Source organism: Pinus tabuliformis, chromosome 5_2, assembly GCF_031772625.1.
Source record: "Pinus tabuliformis cultivar Carrire ecotype Pingquan chromosome 5_2, CPIR1, whole genome shotgun sequence".
Lineage (NCBI taxonomy): Eukaryota > Viridiplantae > Streptophyta > Pinopsida > Pinales > Pinaceae > Pinus > Pinus tabuliformis.
Genome location: NC_142306.1, coordinates 51,833,494 through 51,847,330, shown reverse-complemented (window position 1 = coordinate 51,847,330; position 13,837 = coordinate 51,833,494). Strand labels below are relative to the sequence as shown.

The following is a 13,837-nucleotide window of genomic DNA, read 5'->3' as shown; positions in this document are numbered from 1 at the left end:
CTTAATGTAGCTATATCTCCAGATATATTAATAACCAATAATAAGAATGAGAATGATGAAGTACCTGCTCATGTCATGCTTTATTTTTTTATTGACAAAATAGAAATTCCTTGTCAATAATGGCTACACCATTCCATAGATACCAAGGCATGGGTCTGAGTGCTTCCGTGTACAGAAGTAAGACTTCCGTGCATTGGGAAAATAAGTTAGATTCATAATTCAGTAAAAGCATAAAATTTAGAAAAGCATAACTTAATTTAATTAATTTGAAAAGGTTTTTTCCTTTTTGAAGTGTAAGATTCCAAGTGACAATTGCTTTTTAACAGTGTGTGGATCTAATTGTTCCAATTTCCACCGGGGCTACTTTTGTGGGCGAAGGGCACAGCCAGTTGTGGGAGGAAAAATAGCCATGTAGGAACAGCTAAGCTTTTATAGAGAAATGTGTGGGGTTGCATGACTTTGCTGGCGTTGTTTATAGTTCAGTCACAGTATATGTAACCCCCATAACCAATTTAAATCTTTCACGACGTGAATACAGCACAGTGACACACATATTATTCATATACTATTCATACCACGCGTTGTTGGGTAGGGCTCCTCAGTGAATGTAGACGGTATCTCGTCCAAGTGCAGGCAGGGAACGTTGAATCTTGGACCGAAGCTCAGGGTTGACTTTGTTAGATCTTATCCCACTGCTCCCAAGTATTCTCCGAAGACGTGATTTATAAATACCCCCCAGGATTTGAGCAGACACATACCTGTTTTACATCATCATCTCCCGCGCCCCTGTGTTGAGAGCCGCGCCTTCTTCTCAGAGTGGCAGTGAGTTTTTCAGTTCCGTTCTCCAACGCCCCTTTGTTTTTTTGAGAGCCGCGCGCTTTCTTCTCAGGGTTGTTGTGCGTTTTCTGTTTGGTTCTTCGGTTGGTATGAACTCGGTTCCTGTTTCTGGTTATGTTTATATAGGTGTGCGCATTGCCTGTCACCTTCTAGAGGACTTTTCACCCCTTTTCTTTCAAATTCGTCGTGTAGCAGTTGGATGTGTTTAGTCTGGTTTGGTTTTAGTTACGTGGAGAGTTGGTCGAATCTTGAACTCTAATTTGCATCTTATGAAAAGACAAATTTGTGTTAGAGCAATTGGTTTTATGTGTGGCTTTTCAAGGGTGGGGCTGATGAATTGATGTGTATTTTCCTTTTCCTTGTGCAGACAGAATTGTTTGACATCAATGGGATGAGATTGACTCAGGTGTTTAGAAGATTAACTTGAATTCAAGGGGCTAATCAGGGGCAGAGACTGGTAACTTTACTTGCAGTGAGATCTTTAAACTCCAGTTTAGGAAACGTTCCATTAATAATTTATTTTGGTTGGAGCTCTTCGCATTTATTGAACATGTTCTACTTTTGTCAGTCTTGAATTGAATTGCCTCGAAGTCAGCTATTTATGGAGTTGCCATTTTCTCAGCTAGTTAGGTGCGGGGTCTGGCATGCGATTACTTCCTTTTGGGGATTTTTTTGGATGAAGAATTGTCTGTTTGCAGGGTCTTGTATGTAATTGCTTTCTGTTTCGGATTTTTTTGGATGAATTTTTTTTCCTGTGTTTGGTTGCTTGCAATTAAAAGATTTGCATGCCGAGTTATACTGTTCGTGAATCGCGAAGAGTTGTTTGAATATATTTTCGAATTGTCACATTCAACCCTTAATGCATAGGTTGCCCCGAATTTAAATATTTGCATGCCCAGTTTTACTGTTTTGGGAGAGCTATTTGAATTTATTTTAGGATTGTCACATTGAACCCCTAATGCACCAGGTGTCAGGTTGCGTATAATTTAAATATTTTTTTTCCAGGAAGAAAAAGCTTATATTCATATAAGAAGATTACATAATGTTAGAAGCATATGCAGAAAGGTGAACAGAGCCACTTACAAGAATACTCCATAAGAAGTATCCAGAAATGCCCTCAGACAGGCATCAAATAAAGGTATAATAAACCCCAGTTAATCTGGATAACAGTGCCCAAAATAAACCCCAATAGGCCAATATTGCACAGACCTGAAGAGGCAACCCGTCTATTACAAGAAAAACAACATAATAGTGCAGAGGTGCAGGAGATGGCACCAATTCACCAAGCAGCCAAGCTTCAGTGGATAGAAAAAGAGAAAATAAAACACTAAATCTGTCCGCCCAATGCAAAAGGAAAAGCACGAAAAGAGGAATAGAGCAGCAAAGGTAGCCACTCCTTCCCCGCCCCCTAAACTCTCCAATATTTGCATGCAATTTAAATATTTGCATGCCAAGTTACACTGTTTTTAGAGAGTTTGAATTGCTTTGGGACTGTCACATTCAACCTCTAATGTAGCATATGTTATAGGTTGCCTGCAAATTTAAAGATTTGCATGCCGAATTATACTGTTTTGGGATATTTGCTTGAATTTAATTTAGAGCTTTTCTTTCGCTCCCTCGGCGAAGTTATGGAGTCTTCCTGTGCTGAGCTCTGTCGCGATCTTTTATAATAAATTTTAGAGAGATAGTTTCACACGAACTCTCGAGCCTAAAGCTCGTAGTGCGCTTTTCAACATTTATTACATACTCTGTAAAGGAGAAAATATTTCCGAGTTATTTGCAACCTTATATGCCGTAGACACGCACAGACAGCCTGGTTATAAGGTGTTTCTTGATTTATCCATGCCAATCATTTGCGTTATGAATTAATTCGTTTTTTTTGCTTACTGGCAATGTCTTCGGCAAAAAAGAATCTCAAAAAAAACCAATGTTTTCTTCCCTAACGTCTTGCCCTATTTTTGAAACAGGTGAATGTTGTGTGCTGCAAAACTTGAAATTGAAAATCATTAAATCGACTAACAAGTTACGAGTCCCAATGGTTCACCCTGTAGATGCACAATCTGATACTGATCAACAAAAGGATGGTCTTGATCATGAAGATTCTGACATTGCAAGTGCCCCTTCATCCCGGAAAAACGTGGATGATTTCGCTCCGGTGTACAGGGTTGGTGCTCCTCCTCGTTTGAAGCTCGTAAACGAGTTCAAAATTGCAGTAAAAGAGACATTATTCCCTGATGACCCTTTTCGCCAATTCAAGGATCAACCCAGATCACAAAAGATCAGATTAGGAATAGAGGGATTGTTTCCCATACTTGAATGGGGAAAGACGTACTCGTTAGCTAAGTTTAAAGGAGATTTGGTTGCAGGTTTAACAATTGCAAGCCTCTGCATTCCTCAGGTAGTTTTCTATTCCAATTTTCAGTTTTTTAGTAGTTATATACTTACCAGTTTGCATTAATAACTAAAAGGGTAATACAAAGCCATTACATTAAGGAGAAAAAGGAATTTTTTTTGGTTAGGCTCTGGATCCAGCCTTTAAACTTAGTATTGACTCTTTACCAGTTTGAAGGCATGTTATTCTATAACCATGGTTTTGAATGCTTGTTTTTTTGTCATAGGATATTGGTTATGCAAAGTTAGCTAACATGGATCCTCAATATGGTCTTTGTAAGTTTTTCTCTGTCCCTTCACATGATGTGGTGATTGACACAGTTCTACGAATATTTGTACAGTATTCAATTGTTTTGATTTCTATGCTCTTTTAGAGGCCCATTTGCAAGAACTTTTTAGGTATATCATATAGCAACTTGCAATTATGGAGAAGTAAATTTTAGGCTTCTGATTTTTTTAGTTAATACGAAGAGTTGAAACAGAGTATATCTTACTGTATTCTATATGCCACTAGATGGATGGGTGTTTAACTAGTCTTCCCTTTTTTTTGTGGGAATGGCGATTGGGGGGGTGGGTGTTAAAGATTCGAGCTTTTTACCACCATTGGTTTATGCTGTGATGGGAAGCTCCAGGGATATTGCCATTGGTCCAGTAGCCGTTGTTTCCATCTTGTTGGGCACCTTGGTCAGGAATGAAATAAACGATATTAAGTCTGCTGATTACCACCGGCTTATCTTCACATCAACATTTTTTGCTGGTATTTTTCAGGCACTGCTGGGAATCTGCAGGTAGTTTCAAATGCTCATTGATTATGCAATACATGTATTTACAAAGTAATTCTATATATACTGTTTAAATTATCACTTAATGCTAATTATTTTGGGCAGGCTTGGTTTCCTGGTTGATTTTCTATCACATCCTTCAATTGTTGGCTTCATGGGAGGTGCAGCCATTACAATTGCACTACAACAGCTGAAAGGGTTGCTTGGCATACAAAATTTCACTAAAAATACAGATATAATCTCTGTAATGAAGTCTGTATGGGGTGCAGTTCATCACGGAGTACGTAAACTTATCAGTCCTGATGGCTTTTATTGTGAAATTGTCATCATCTGTAAGCTAGAAAGCATTACTTTGAGTTTTTGGGTTGCGTTATATTTTATTAAATAGTAGCCAAAAGTAATACGTCTATTTTGTGATACAGTTTTGCTAGGTTGTTACAATTGCTCTAGAAAAATAATGAAGTTCGATTCTTCAACCGTTATATTTTACAACATTCTATGGTTTTGCAGTGGAATTGGCAAACTATTTTGATTGGAGTATTCTTCCTGATTTTTCTTCTCACTGCAAAATATATTGTAAGCCTGGTATCTCCATAATATGCTTAAGGAAAAAATGATTTGGGAATATATCATATAAAAGGCTTATATATCATTATCTTGTTATCGAGAAATTTGACCTCACTTTCTTGGTAGGGGTGAATAGCACTCGAGTTTGAAGTTTGGTTATGTATGCAGTATTCCTTCATTGAATAAAAGATCCCCAGAAATTTTGAAGTACTCTTATTAATTAAAATCAACTATAACAGGGCAAGAAATACAGGCGCCTTTTTTGGGTGCCTGCTGTGGCTCCTTTAACCTCGGTCATATTGGCAACTCTCATTGTCTATTTAACTCGTGCAGACAAACACGGTGTACAAATTGTAAGCACATCGTTCTTCTCTTTGAAGTGATTATAATTTATTTACTATTACCAGATTTAATTGTGGACACCTTACATATTATGGTTCTGACAATGAACCATGCTGCATGCAGGTGAATCATATAAAAAAGGGAATAAATCCATCTTCCATATCTGAACTTACTTTCAGTGGAAGTCTTCTTGCGAAAGGCCTTCAAATTGGTTTTGTGGCTGCTTTGATTGCTCTTACGGTATGATCAAAAGACCCCTTGCACATATGAAATATGCCTTTTAGAAAACTTTGAAGTGTCTTAGGATTTTCCTTTGAGAGAGATAGAAAATCTGCTCCTGAACTTGAGTGAGATAGAAGTTTAACGTTAAAAAAGTACAAGTGTTAGGATGAAGAGGTAACTTACATCTTATGATAGTAATAATGATTGAATGGAAAACCAAAGCTTACTTTTTTACACTGGAGACCTGTTTTAGGAAGGCGTTGCTATAGGAAGAACTTTTGCAGCCTTGAATGATTATCACTTGGATGGAAACAAAGAAATGCTAGCAATGGGTGTTATGAATATAGCTGGCTCATTGACTTCTTGCTATGTTACAACAGGTAGTTTTAGATTCTTTATTCATGACTAATTTCTTCAAACATTATATTTTTGTATCTGAAGTGACCCATTTGGTCATTTATTATATTCTTGTTTTCTTTGGCAGGGTCCTTCTCACGTTCAGCAGTGAATTATAATGCAGGCTGTCGGTCAGCAGTTTCCAATGTTGTGATGTCATTTGTGGTTCTTCTGACACTACTAGTGATCACACCACTTTTCAAATATACTCCAAATGCAATCTTGGCTTCAATTATTATTGCTGCAGTTATTAGTTTGATTGACATCAAGGCAGCACTTCTCATCTGGAAAACTGATAAGCTGGACTTTCTTGCTTGCATGGGAGCATTTTTTGGTGTAGTGTTTGCATCTGTTGAATATGGACTCTTGATTGCAGTAAGCATTATTTTCTTCACTATGTATGGGATAAATGAAAGGAATGAATATATGAATCATTCAGTGGGTATAGGTGCAGCTTTTTCTAGGCATTATCTTTTGTTTACATCTTTTGTAACTTGGTAACTTCTAAGATATAACAACAGTTTCAATATTGCTTTAGTTTATTCTTTTCTACAAGCATTTTATAATCAATGGAAGCACAATTTTAAACCCTATTTATATTGGTTAAAACTAGGTCGTTTTATCCTTTGGAAAAATTCTTCTACAAGTGACAAGGCCACGTACAGCCCTACTTGGGAGAATTCCTGGAACAAATATATTCAGGAATATTGAACAGTATCCTGATGCCTCCAAAATTCCTGGTATATTAATTGTGCGTATTGATTCTGCAATGTACTTCTCCAATGCAAACTACATCCGGGAGAGGTAAGAGACACTTGAGCTGCTTTATTTATAGTACGTTAGATTGCTTTGTATAGGTTATATTGTTTTTTGCCTGAGATGTATGTTTCCCTGTTTAGAGTGTGCTGATATCATTGTGATTCGTACTGTTGTATTGCAAATGTTTTTGTAAACCTTGCAATTGTTTGTTTTAACTTTTCTGTGATTGTTGTTACCATTATTACTGCATTTATGAAATTCTTTACATGGAGGAATTAAAATCCGTAGTCCACCTAGTAAACAGTCGAAACACTCAATAGCGATTTACTTGTACCCTGTAAACTAGCTTCTAGTGGAATACATATTGAATTTAATGGAAGTTAAGTCCTTTTTCATGATTCTCTTCCCAAATGACACAACAGTGAAGAAAACATTTTTGGAATGACTAAGATTATAAATAGTAAGATATGTGATTACCAATAAGAACCCTGAAATTTGAAAGATAGGTTAGGCAATCTTTGCTGCTGGCAACCTTGACTTTTACTTGGGAGTATAGATGATAATTCTTTGCAGCCATATATCAAGCCAGAAAGATTGTTAGCAAATGGGGAAAAGGACAGAATACTTAAGTAAATCTAATGGTGATGGATGAACAGTTGACGAGTTATGTGACGGCCATGTCAGCAAGATATCTTTATTTTATAAACATATTCACCATATTAAATATTTGTAGTCATTGTTTGCCTGTTTCATGGTTTGAATGTCTTCAAAAATTAAGAAACAAGATCAGAGCAAGTTCAAGTATGAATATTTATCTTTTCTCAATAAGATTTTAGACAATCCTAGTTAGTCTAGTAATCTGAAAAGTAGCATTTGTTGGCCTACCTATATGTAGATAGTCTCATTCCTGTAACTGAATAAATTACAAAGTGTGATATGGCATTGGTATGCTGTCTCTCCCATTTAAACACCGAGGTCAACTAGTCCATATATTACAGCTGGCCACTTGAGAGTAGATGAAAAAAAACCCTGCATGCCTTCCACTCTACGTTTTTTCATGCATCCCCTTAACTATCAACAGAATGGTGAAAAGTTCATCGGCCTTGCCTTCTCCAACCTAGCAATGCATGTAGAAAAAGACTGAAATCTATGATTGCGCAAGGTTTGTTTTTTTCTTTTTCCAGATAGAAGTTTATATAGATGTCATTTCTGTGCTACTGAATTGTTTCTGGGCTAGTTTTTAAATACCAGAATGACTTCCTAATGCTTCTCATTTCTTAAATGGAATCCCTTCTCATGCCTTATTTTTCTTCCAGTAAAACACAGCCACGCCTCTTCAAGACTTTGTTCTGTTTTTGAAAATGCGTTATACTGACTTTTGATGCTATTATATTGGCCCTGATCTAGAAACTTTCTTGAGGATTTCCATTCTGATGGCATTGAGTGAATTACTAATTTGTGAGATATTCTTATTAACCAGAATTTCTTTAGCCGTATCACCATTTTGACATAGGAACAAAACTGTTAGCTTTGTTAAACTATAAATAAAAGCCATAATCCTTCCAGAATTGACTTTGTTTACAGACTCAAAATTTACGATGTTATTAGATTAGTGGCTATCTGGGAAATTACTAGTGTGATATGGATCAAAGCATTCAATGAAAATATATGATGTCTGGACTCTGAATGCAAGGTAAACTCAATTCCAGTGTACTTATGTTTACAATTACTCTGATTGATTTGCATGCTGATACTCTCGTTACACTGCTCTTAATTGAGTGTGAATTTCATGTATAAGGAATAGTGTGTTCTTTCAAAGTCATTTTTTAAGGACATGAAGAAATGATAGCTTCATGGCAAAGTTAAATGAGAAGCTAAATCAGAAGAGGAAAGATATTTAAAAACACCTCAATTATGGATTGATGACTTGGATACTTTCCTTGAACATGACTTGGATACTTTCCTTGAACCTCTCTTTCTTTGGATGCAAAATACGTTATCTCCCTTGCATTCATCATAAGCATTTTAGTAGTTACATTAACATAAGCTCTATAGTTCAGACGCTTTATCACCTATACCTCTGGATGAACTGTTTATACTCCTAGATTCCAAAATATGAACTTCCAAAGGAAGGTTGGGATGGGCTCGATATAAAGGGTCAGGTACCTGAAATAATATCTTATAATGTTTACAAGAGGCTTTTATGATTTCCCAATGTAGTTGAATATTTATTTTCAGATTCAAAACGACAACCTAATGGTCGATGTGACGGTGTGTCAAACAAATATTTACATTTCAAGAAATCACTTTCTGGAGCCACTTGCAATCACGCTGGTTCAGTTATTGGAACAAAACAAAAATATTTGCAACCTACAACTAGCTATAAACCCCAGGGTCACTCCTATAAATTTAGTGCTTCCCTTCCTTTGGAGGATTTGTTCTCTGCATTGGTCTTAGTGTTGAAGAAGCTAGTGATAAAATGGTGTTGTAACATGTCCGCTGTCTTTTTGCAGGATTTTAAGGTGGGTAGATGACGAAGGAGATAAACTCCAGGAGAAAGCTCAAATGAAACCGCAATTTCTAGTTGTTGAAATGTCTCGTAAGTTTCATTTAAAGTTTTAACCTTGTCACCGTCATGCTTTCACTTAGGTTACCTTGCTGCAGAGCTAGTAATATTTTTAATCTCATATATGAGCTGGAAACCTTCTTGCTTGGCTATTCAGTACTTTCTTTTTCTACCATTGCAGCTATCATAGACATTGACACTAGTGGAATACATGCCTTGGAAGAATTACACAAGGTGTTTCTGAAGCGAGACCTACAGGTGACTACCCTCACACAAGTGACAAAATATATGAAATTTGGTTATTGTTGGCACAGATCAAGTGAAAATATTAGACAAAAACCATCTCTGCTTTTTCTTATTCTTTTGGTCATCTTTTGACAGCTAGCACTTGCAAATCCGGGACGCTCTGTTATTGACAAGCTTTTTGCATCCAAGTTTGTTGATACAATAGGACAGGAATGGATTTTCCTCACAGTTGGGGAGGCTGTACAAACTTGTTCTCGACGTTTGAAATATGATGTTTGAAGGAAATGCAAGTGGACGATGTTGTAAAGTCCCTTTCAAGCATCAACACCAAAGTTTCCATAGTCTTTATAATTTTCTCTGCAATATCTCAATAACAAGATGGGATTGTCATGTCCCTAACCTTTTAGACATGTCAACCACCTTATTATCTTCTACTAATGTATAGGAGTGGATATGTGGTATACTCCTCACCTGCTTTCTTCTCTTCAGTTTCACTCTCTTACCAGCAATTTTTCTTCTTCTACTTAGCACTCTTATTAGTAATCCTTATCCAGATTTCCCCTCTCCACACTCACACCCAGGAGGGAGTGCATGTGGCACCTACCACTACCTTCCTCTGTCTATGTAAACATCATTGTATGACACTGGAGGAATGTAGGGGATTGTTGTCTTGTATTGGGAGCTTTCCTTCTCTATGTGAGAATCTGATTTTGTGTCAGTATCCTTCTAAGGATCAATCTGCAAATATCTTTGCCCACTGTTTGCAATATAATTCTCTATGTTCTGTAAATTCCCTTAGATCAAGCAACAGGTGGGTCTATTTATGGAGAAGTGTATCTGTTTTTCATTAAAAAATAAATGTATTGCTCTGGCGTTCTTCTAAGCAACAGTACAGAATGGAAAGTTCATAGTAATTAAAAATTATTCCAACTATACTCCGGAGAACTATACTCTGGAGGAATGTAGGTGAGTGTTGTCTTGTACTGGGAGCTTTCCCTGTATAGGTGAGAATCTATTTTTTGTGACAGTATCCCTTCCAAGGATCAATCTGCAAATATCTTTGCTCCCTGTTTGCAATATAATTCTATATGTACTGTAAATTCTCTTAGATCAAGCAACAGGCGGGTCTATTTTATGCAGCAATGTATCATCTTTTTCATAAAAAATAAATAAATATATTGATCTGGTGTTTTTCTAAGCAACCGTACAGAAGGAAAGTTCCTAGTAATTAAAAATTACTGCGACTATACTCTGGATTCGTATGCCTTCATTTCAAAACTGGGTTCAGTGCCAGTCCACTAGAGGCAACTATCATTGCACTGGATTAGAGCTAGTGAAGTTGTAAGCTTTGGTATGAACAAGTCGGAGGTTGAGATTAAGCCATTTATGCTTTCGTGGGGATTCATTTAAACATACATAATCCATATCTCAAGCAAAATAACGCAGCGAAGAATACCGAAAGCTCAAGAAAGTATGTTAGCCACTAAGAGGAGCAAGATCATTACATGTGCTTGATCCCATCACGGGATCCTGATGCCACTTGCATACCTTCCAATCAACTTTAGAGCGCGGATCTACAAAATAATGCATGGTATTGCATTGGAACATGGAGTTTGTTATTTGATAAACTTTAATTCTGAGGTGGTAAATTAGTGTAGGGTTAAAAAAAAATACCAAGGTGGAATTAAAAAAACTAATGGTCTTGCATTGGAACATGAGTTTGTTATTTGAGAAATTTTAATTTTGAGGTGGTAAATTAGTGCGAGGGATTAAAAAAAACGTGGAATTAAAAAAAAACGAAGTTGGCACTTGAAAAATTCAGAATAAGATAGATGTTTAAAATTCAGAATAAGATAGATGTTTTTTTGTACGACCACCCCTCAAAAATAGATCTAAAATGAGAAATATTAATATAAAAAATTCTATTAATTTAATATTAATATAAAAAAAAACTATTTATGGAAAAAAAAAAAAAAAACTAACAACTCGTTAATTCAGAAAAATACAAAAACAAACAATCTCATGAATTCACATTATACCATCTCTAATTCACATTAATAAACAATCTCATGAATTCACATTATACCATCTCTAATTCACATTAATTCACATTAATTCACATTATACCATGGCTGGTAACTATTTAGACATATTCCACATTATACCATCTGCAACTCTTTAGAAATATTCCATTAGATTTCAGTTCCATATTTCATTAGATTTCAGTTTTTCATTAAATGCCATAATGAAGTTTTGAATTTCATTTTCTAGTTTTTGGAAGTTTTGAAAATGGTGGTGTTGTTTTTTTTTTTTTATGTGTTTTGGATTTTTTATTGGAATTTGGTAAAGCAATTTTTGCTCAAATTGTTACTCTTTTTTTTTAAATGTATTTTTGACTATATATCGCTCAATGTGGGGGATTGAGGAAAATTTACAACTGTGATTCCAATAAATTGTTGCCGAATTCTGAGCAAATTCTACTAAAAACTATGCCCAAAAAAACTCCGAAACAAATAACAAATAGACTACTACTTTAAAAATGGCTATTCAAAGTATTATTATTTCTATTTTTAAATTTCATTAATATTAACACAATCAAAATTTATTCATTTTCTAAATGATATTAATAGAGATTGGACTTATAACATGTGGCCCATTTATTCAAAACAAACAATCATCTATATGTTAAATTGGTAATACTATAAATTCTAACATTGTAATGAATTCAATTTAATAAAATTTAGTATAAAAAATATATGGTTTCAATTTAATAAAATTTAGTATAAAAAATTTATGGTTTAAATAGTTAGTAATGGCCAAATAATTAATTAAATATATGTGGAACAAGTGGGCAGTAGAATTCAATGCTTCTTGGTTGGCTAAAGTTTTTTATTAGCTTAAAAATATATAATATAATTTAATAGCTATTACATTAAAAAAAAATTCCATTAATTTTAAATTCTACATTTTAGTAAATTATATAAAATGAATTGATAATTTTTATAATAATTTCCAACTTATCCAAAATATTGACCATTGTTTTCATGATGCTTACATTATGATGCATTTCTTTACCATAATTGTTATATTATAGTTATTCCAAAATTATTTGCTTTGTTGCTTAATATTTGCAATATTTTTATTTTAGTATAATTTTATTTTAATTTGAAACAATTTCTTATTTTTAATTATTGTTTCAAAAAGAGGGGTGGTACGAGCTAGAGGGGTTATTCTTCGTCTTAATGAAAAGATAGAATTAGTATTTTCCTAGGGGATATGGGCTAGCAAATTAGGATTGATTTCTCTTAACTTAATAATTACTCATGAATGCTTGTTGACTTTTTATTAGTTTTATGTTCTCTTCATTAAGCATTTACCAAAAACATTACCAAATATGAATATCACAAGAGACAAAGAACATAAAAATTTAGGCTCCAAGCCAGGGCAAAACCCATAAGGGGGAAACCCAAGAAACTCCTATTTTTATAGAATCAGATCAAAGTGAGATATCCAAGACCCAAAAACCAAGACCAATATTGCCACAAAAGACCTAAAGTAGCCCTCATTCAAGTCTTTCTTCTATCAAGTCAAAGTCAACAAAGCTAATGATGGTCAATGCTCTCAAAATATGGTCAAACTCTGAATTTTTGGACCTGTGGTAGAGCTTTGCAATTTTGCATGTGTGAACAAAATAGGGTAGAAAAGTACGATTTTCTCTCTCCTTTGACCTTCGATCTCTTCTTTGATTTTCTTTGGTTTTTCTTCTTCTCTTGGCACACAAATCAATGTGATGAATTGGTGTCCAAGTGAGGTCGAATCACATTGTATTTATAATTGTCTAGGAGGTCGAAAAGGTGCCTCTCTAGGCCCACTCGTCTAAGAGGGTCGAATTGGAATTTACTTAAAATAAATATATGTATATTTTTTTTCATACAAGTCCAAATTGGACTTTGACTCAAGTACATTTGTTTGACTCATGACAGTTTCTTTTGACACAAATAACCCTACAAGCATGAAGAACATGGTTTGACTAGAAATTAAATAATAATAATGAATGTAATAAATATTTCAATAGTGCATTTGAATTACATTATGAAGATCGACACTAGTTATATTTCCAACAATCCCTCTTAACTAGGGAGATATTCATAATGGCACAACAAGATACTCTCAAATTGAAATATTCCCATAAGAAGGGTTCAGATTGACAAGCATCATCACATCATAACCGACATTGTCAAACATAGCAAGGCCTTGATTGACAAGCTCTACCTCTCCACTACATTAGAATGCAGTGTTGGGAGGCATAAATTTGGACACCACAACCGCCTATCTCGAGGCACATACCCGATTTGGATGTTCACTAGGTATGTCGTCATAAGACTATTCTTATCTTGGATACCATATCCTCGAAGAATATTAGTCTTCAAGATTACTCTTATCTTGGATACACTTATCCTCAAAGAGTATCGATCCTCGAGACTACTCCTATCTTGGATACCATTCCTCAAGGAGTATTGGTCCTAGATGCTTATCCAATCTTGCGTTCTCCCTACTAGTGCCTTCACTAGTTTTACAACTGTTAGTCTTCGCCATAATGCATGACATATGGAGAGTACGGTGTACACAATCACTCCCTCTCAACTAGGGAGAAAACATCCACAATCCCATTCCTTTTTCTTATAAAGGAAACATCATCAATACATCGGCTACCTGCTTCATCAATGGA

General features: G+C 35.2%; 1 protein-coding gene across 10 annotated transcripts; it reads left to right on the top strand.

Moving 5' to 3' along the window:
• The first annotated feature begins 536 nt into the window (after window positions 1-536).
• On the top strand, window positions 537-9,991 carry LOC149157531 (sulfate transporter 1.3-like). Of its 10 annotated transcripts, none has more exons than XM_089435834.1 (16): window positions 539-924; window positions 1,205-1,294; window positions 1,843-2,223; window positions 2,805-3,235; window positions 3,456-3,504; window positions 3,812-4,016; window positions 4,116-4,290; window positions 4,521-4,586; window positions 4,817-4,930; window positions 5,043-5,159; window positions 5,395-5,521; window positions 5,626-5,912; window positions 6,151-6,341; window positions 8,810-8,895; window positions 9,044-9,120; window positions 9,244-9,991. In XM_089435834.1, exons 4-16 carry the CDS (start codon window positions 2,873-2,875, stop codon window positions 9,385-9,387), a joined length of 2,001 nt encoding a protein of 666 aa, XP_089291960.1. In that variant the 5' UTR covers window positions 539-924; window positions 1,205-1,294; window positions 1,843-2,223; window positions 2,805-2,872; the 3' UTR covers window positions 9,388-9,991. The 10 variants fall into 10 exon arrangements, with proteins under 10 accessions (XP_089291962.1, XP_089291961.1, XP_089291960.1 ...); XM_089435833.1 differs by having other exon boundaries at window positions 539-963; XM_089435836.1 differs by lacking the exon at window positions 1,843-2,223 and having other exon boundaries at window positions 537-924; window positions 1,205-1,309.
• The last annotated feature ends 3,846 nt before the right edge of the window (window positions 9,992-13,837 follow it).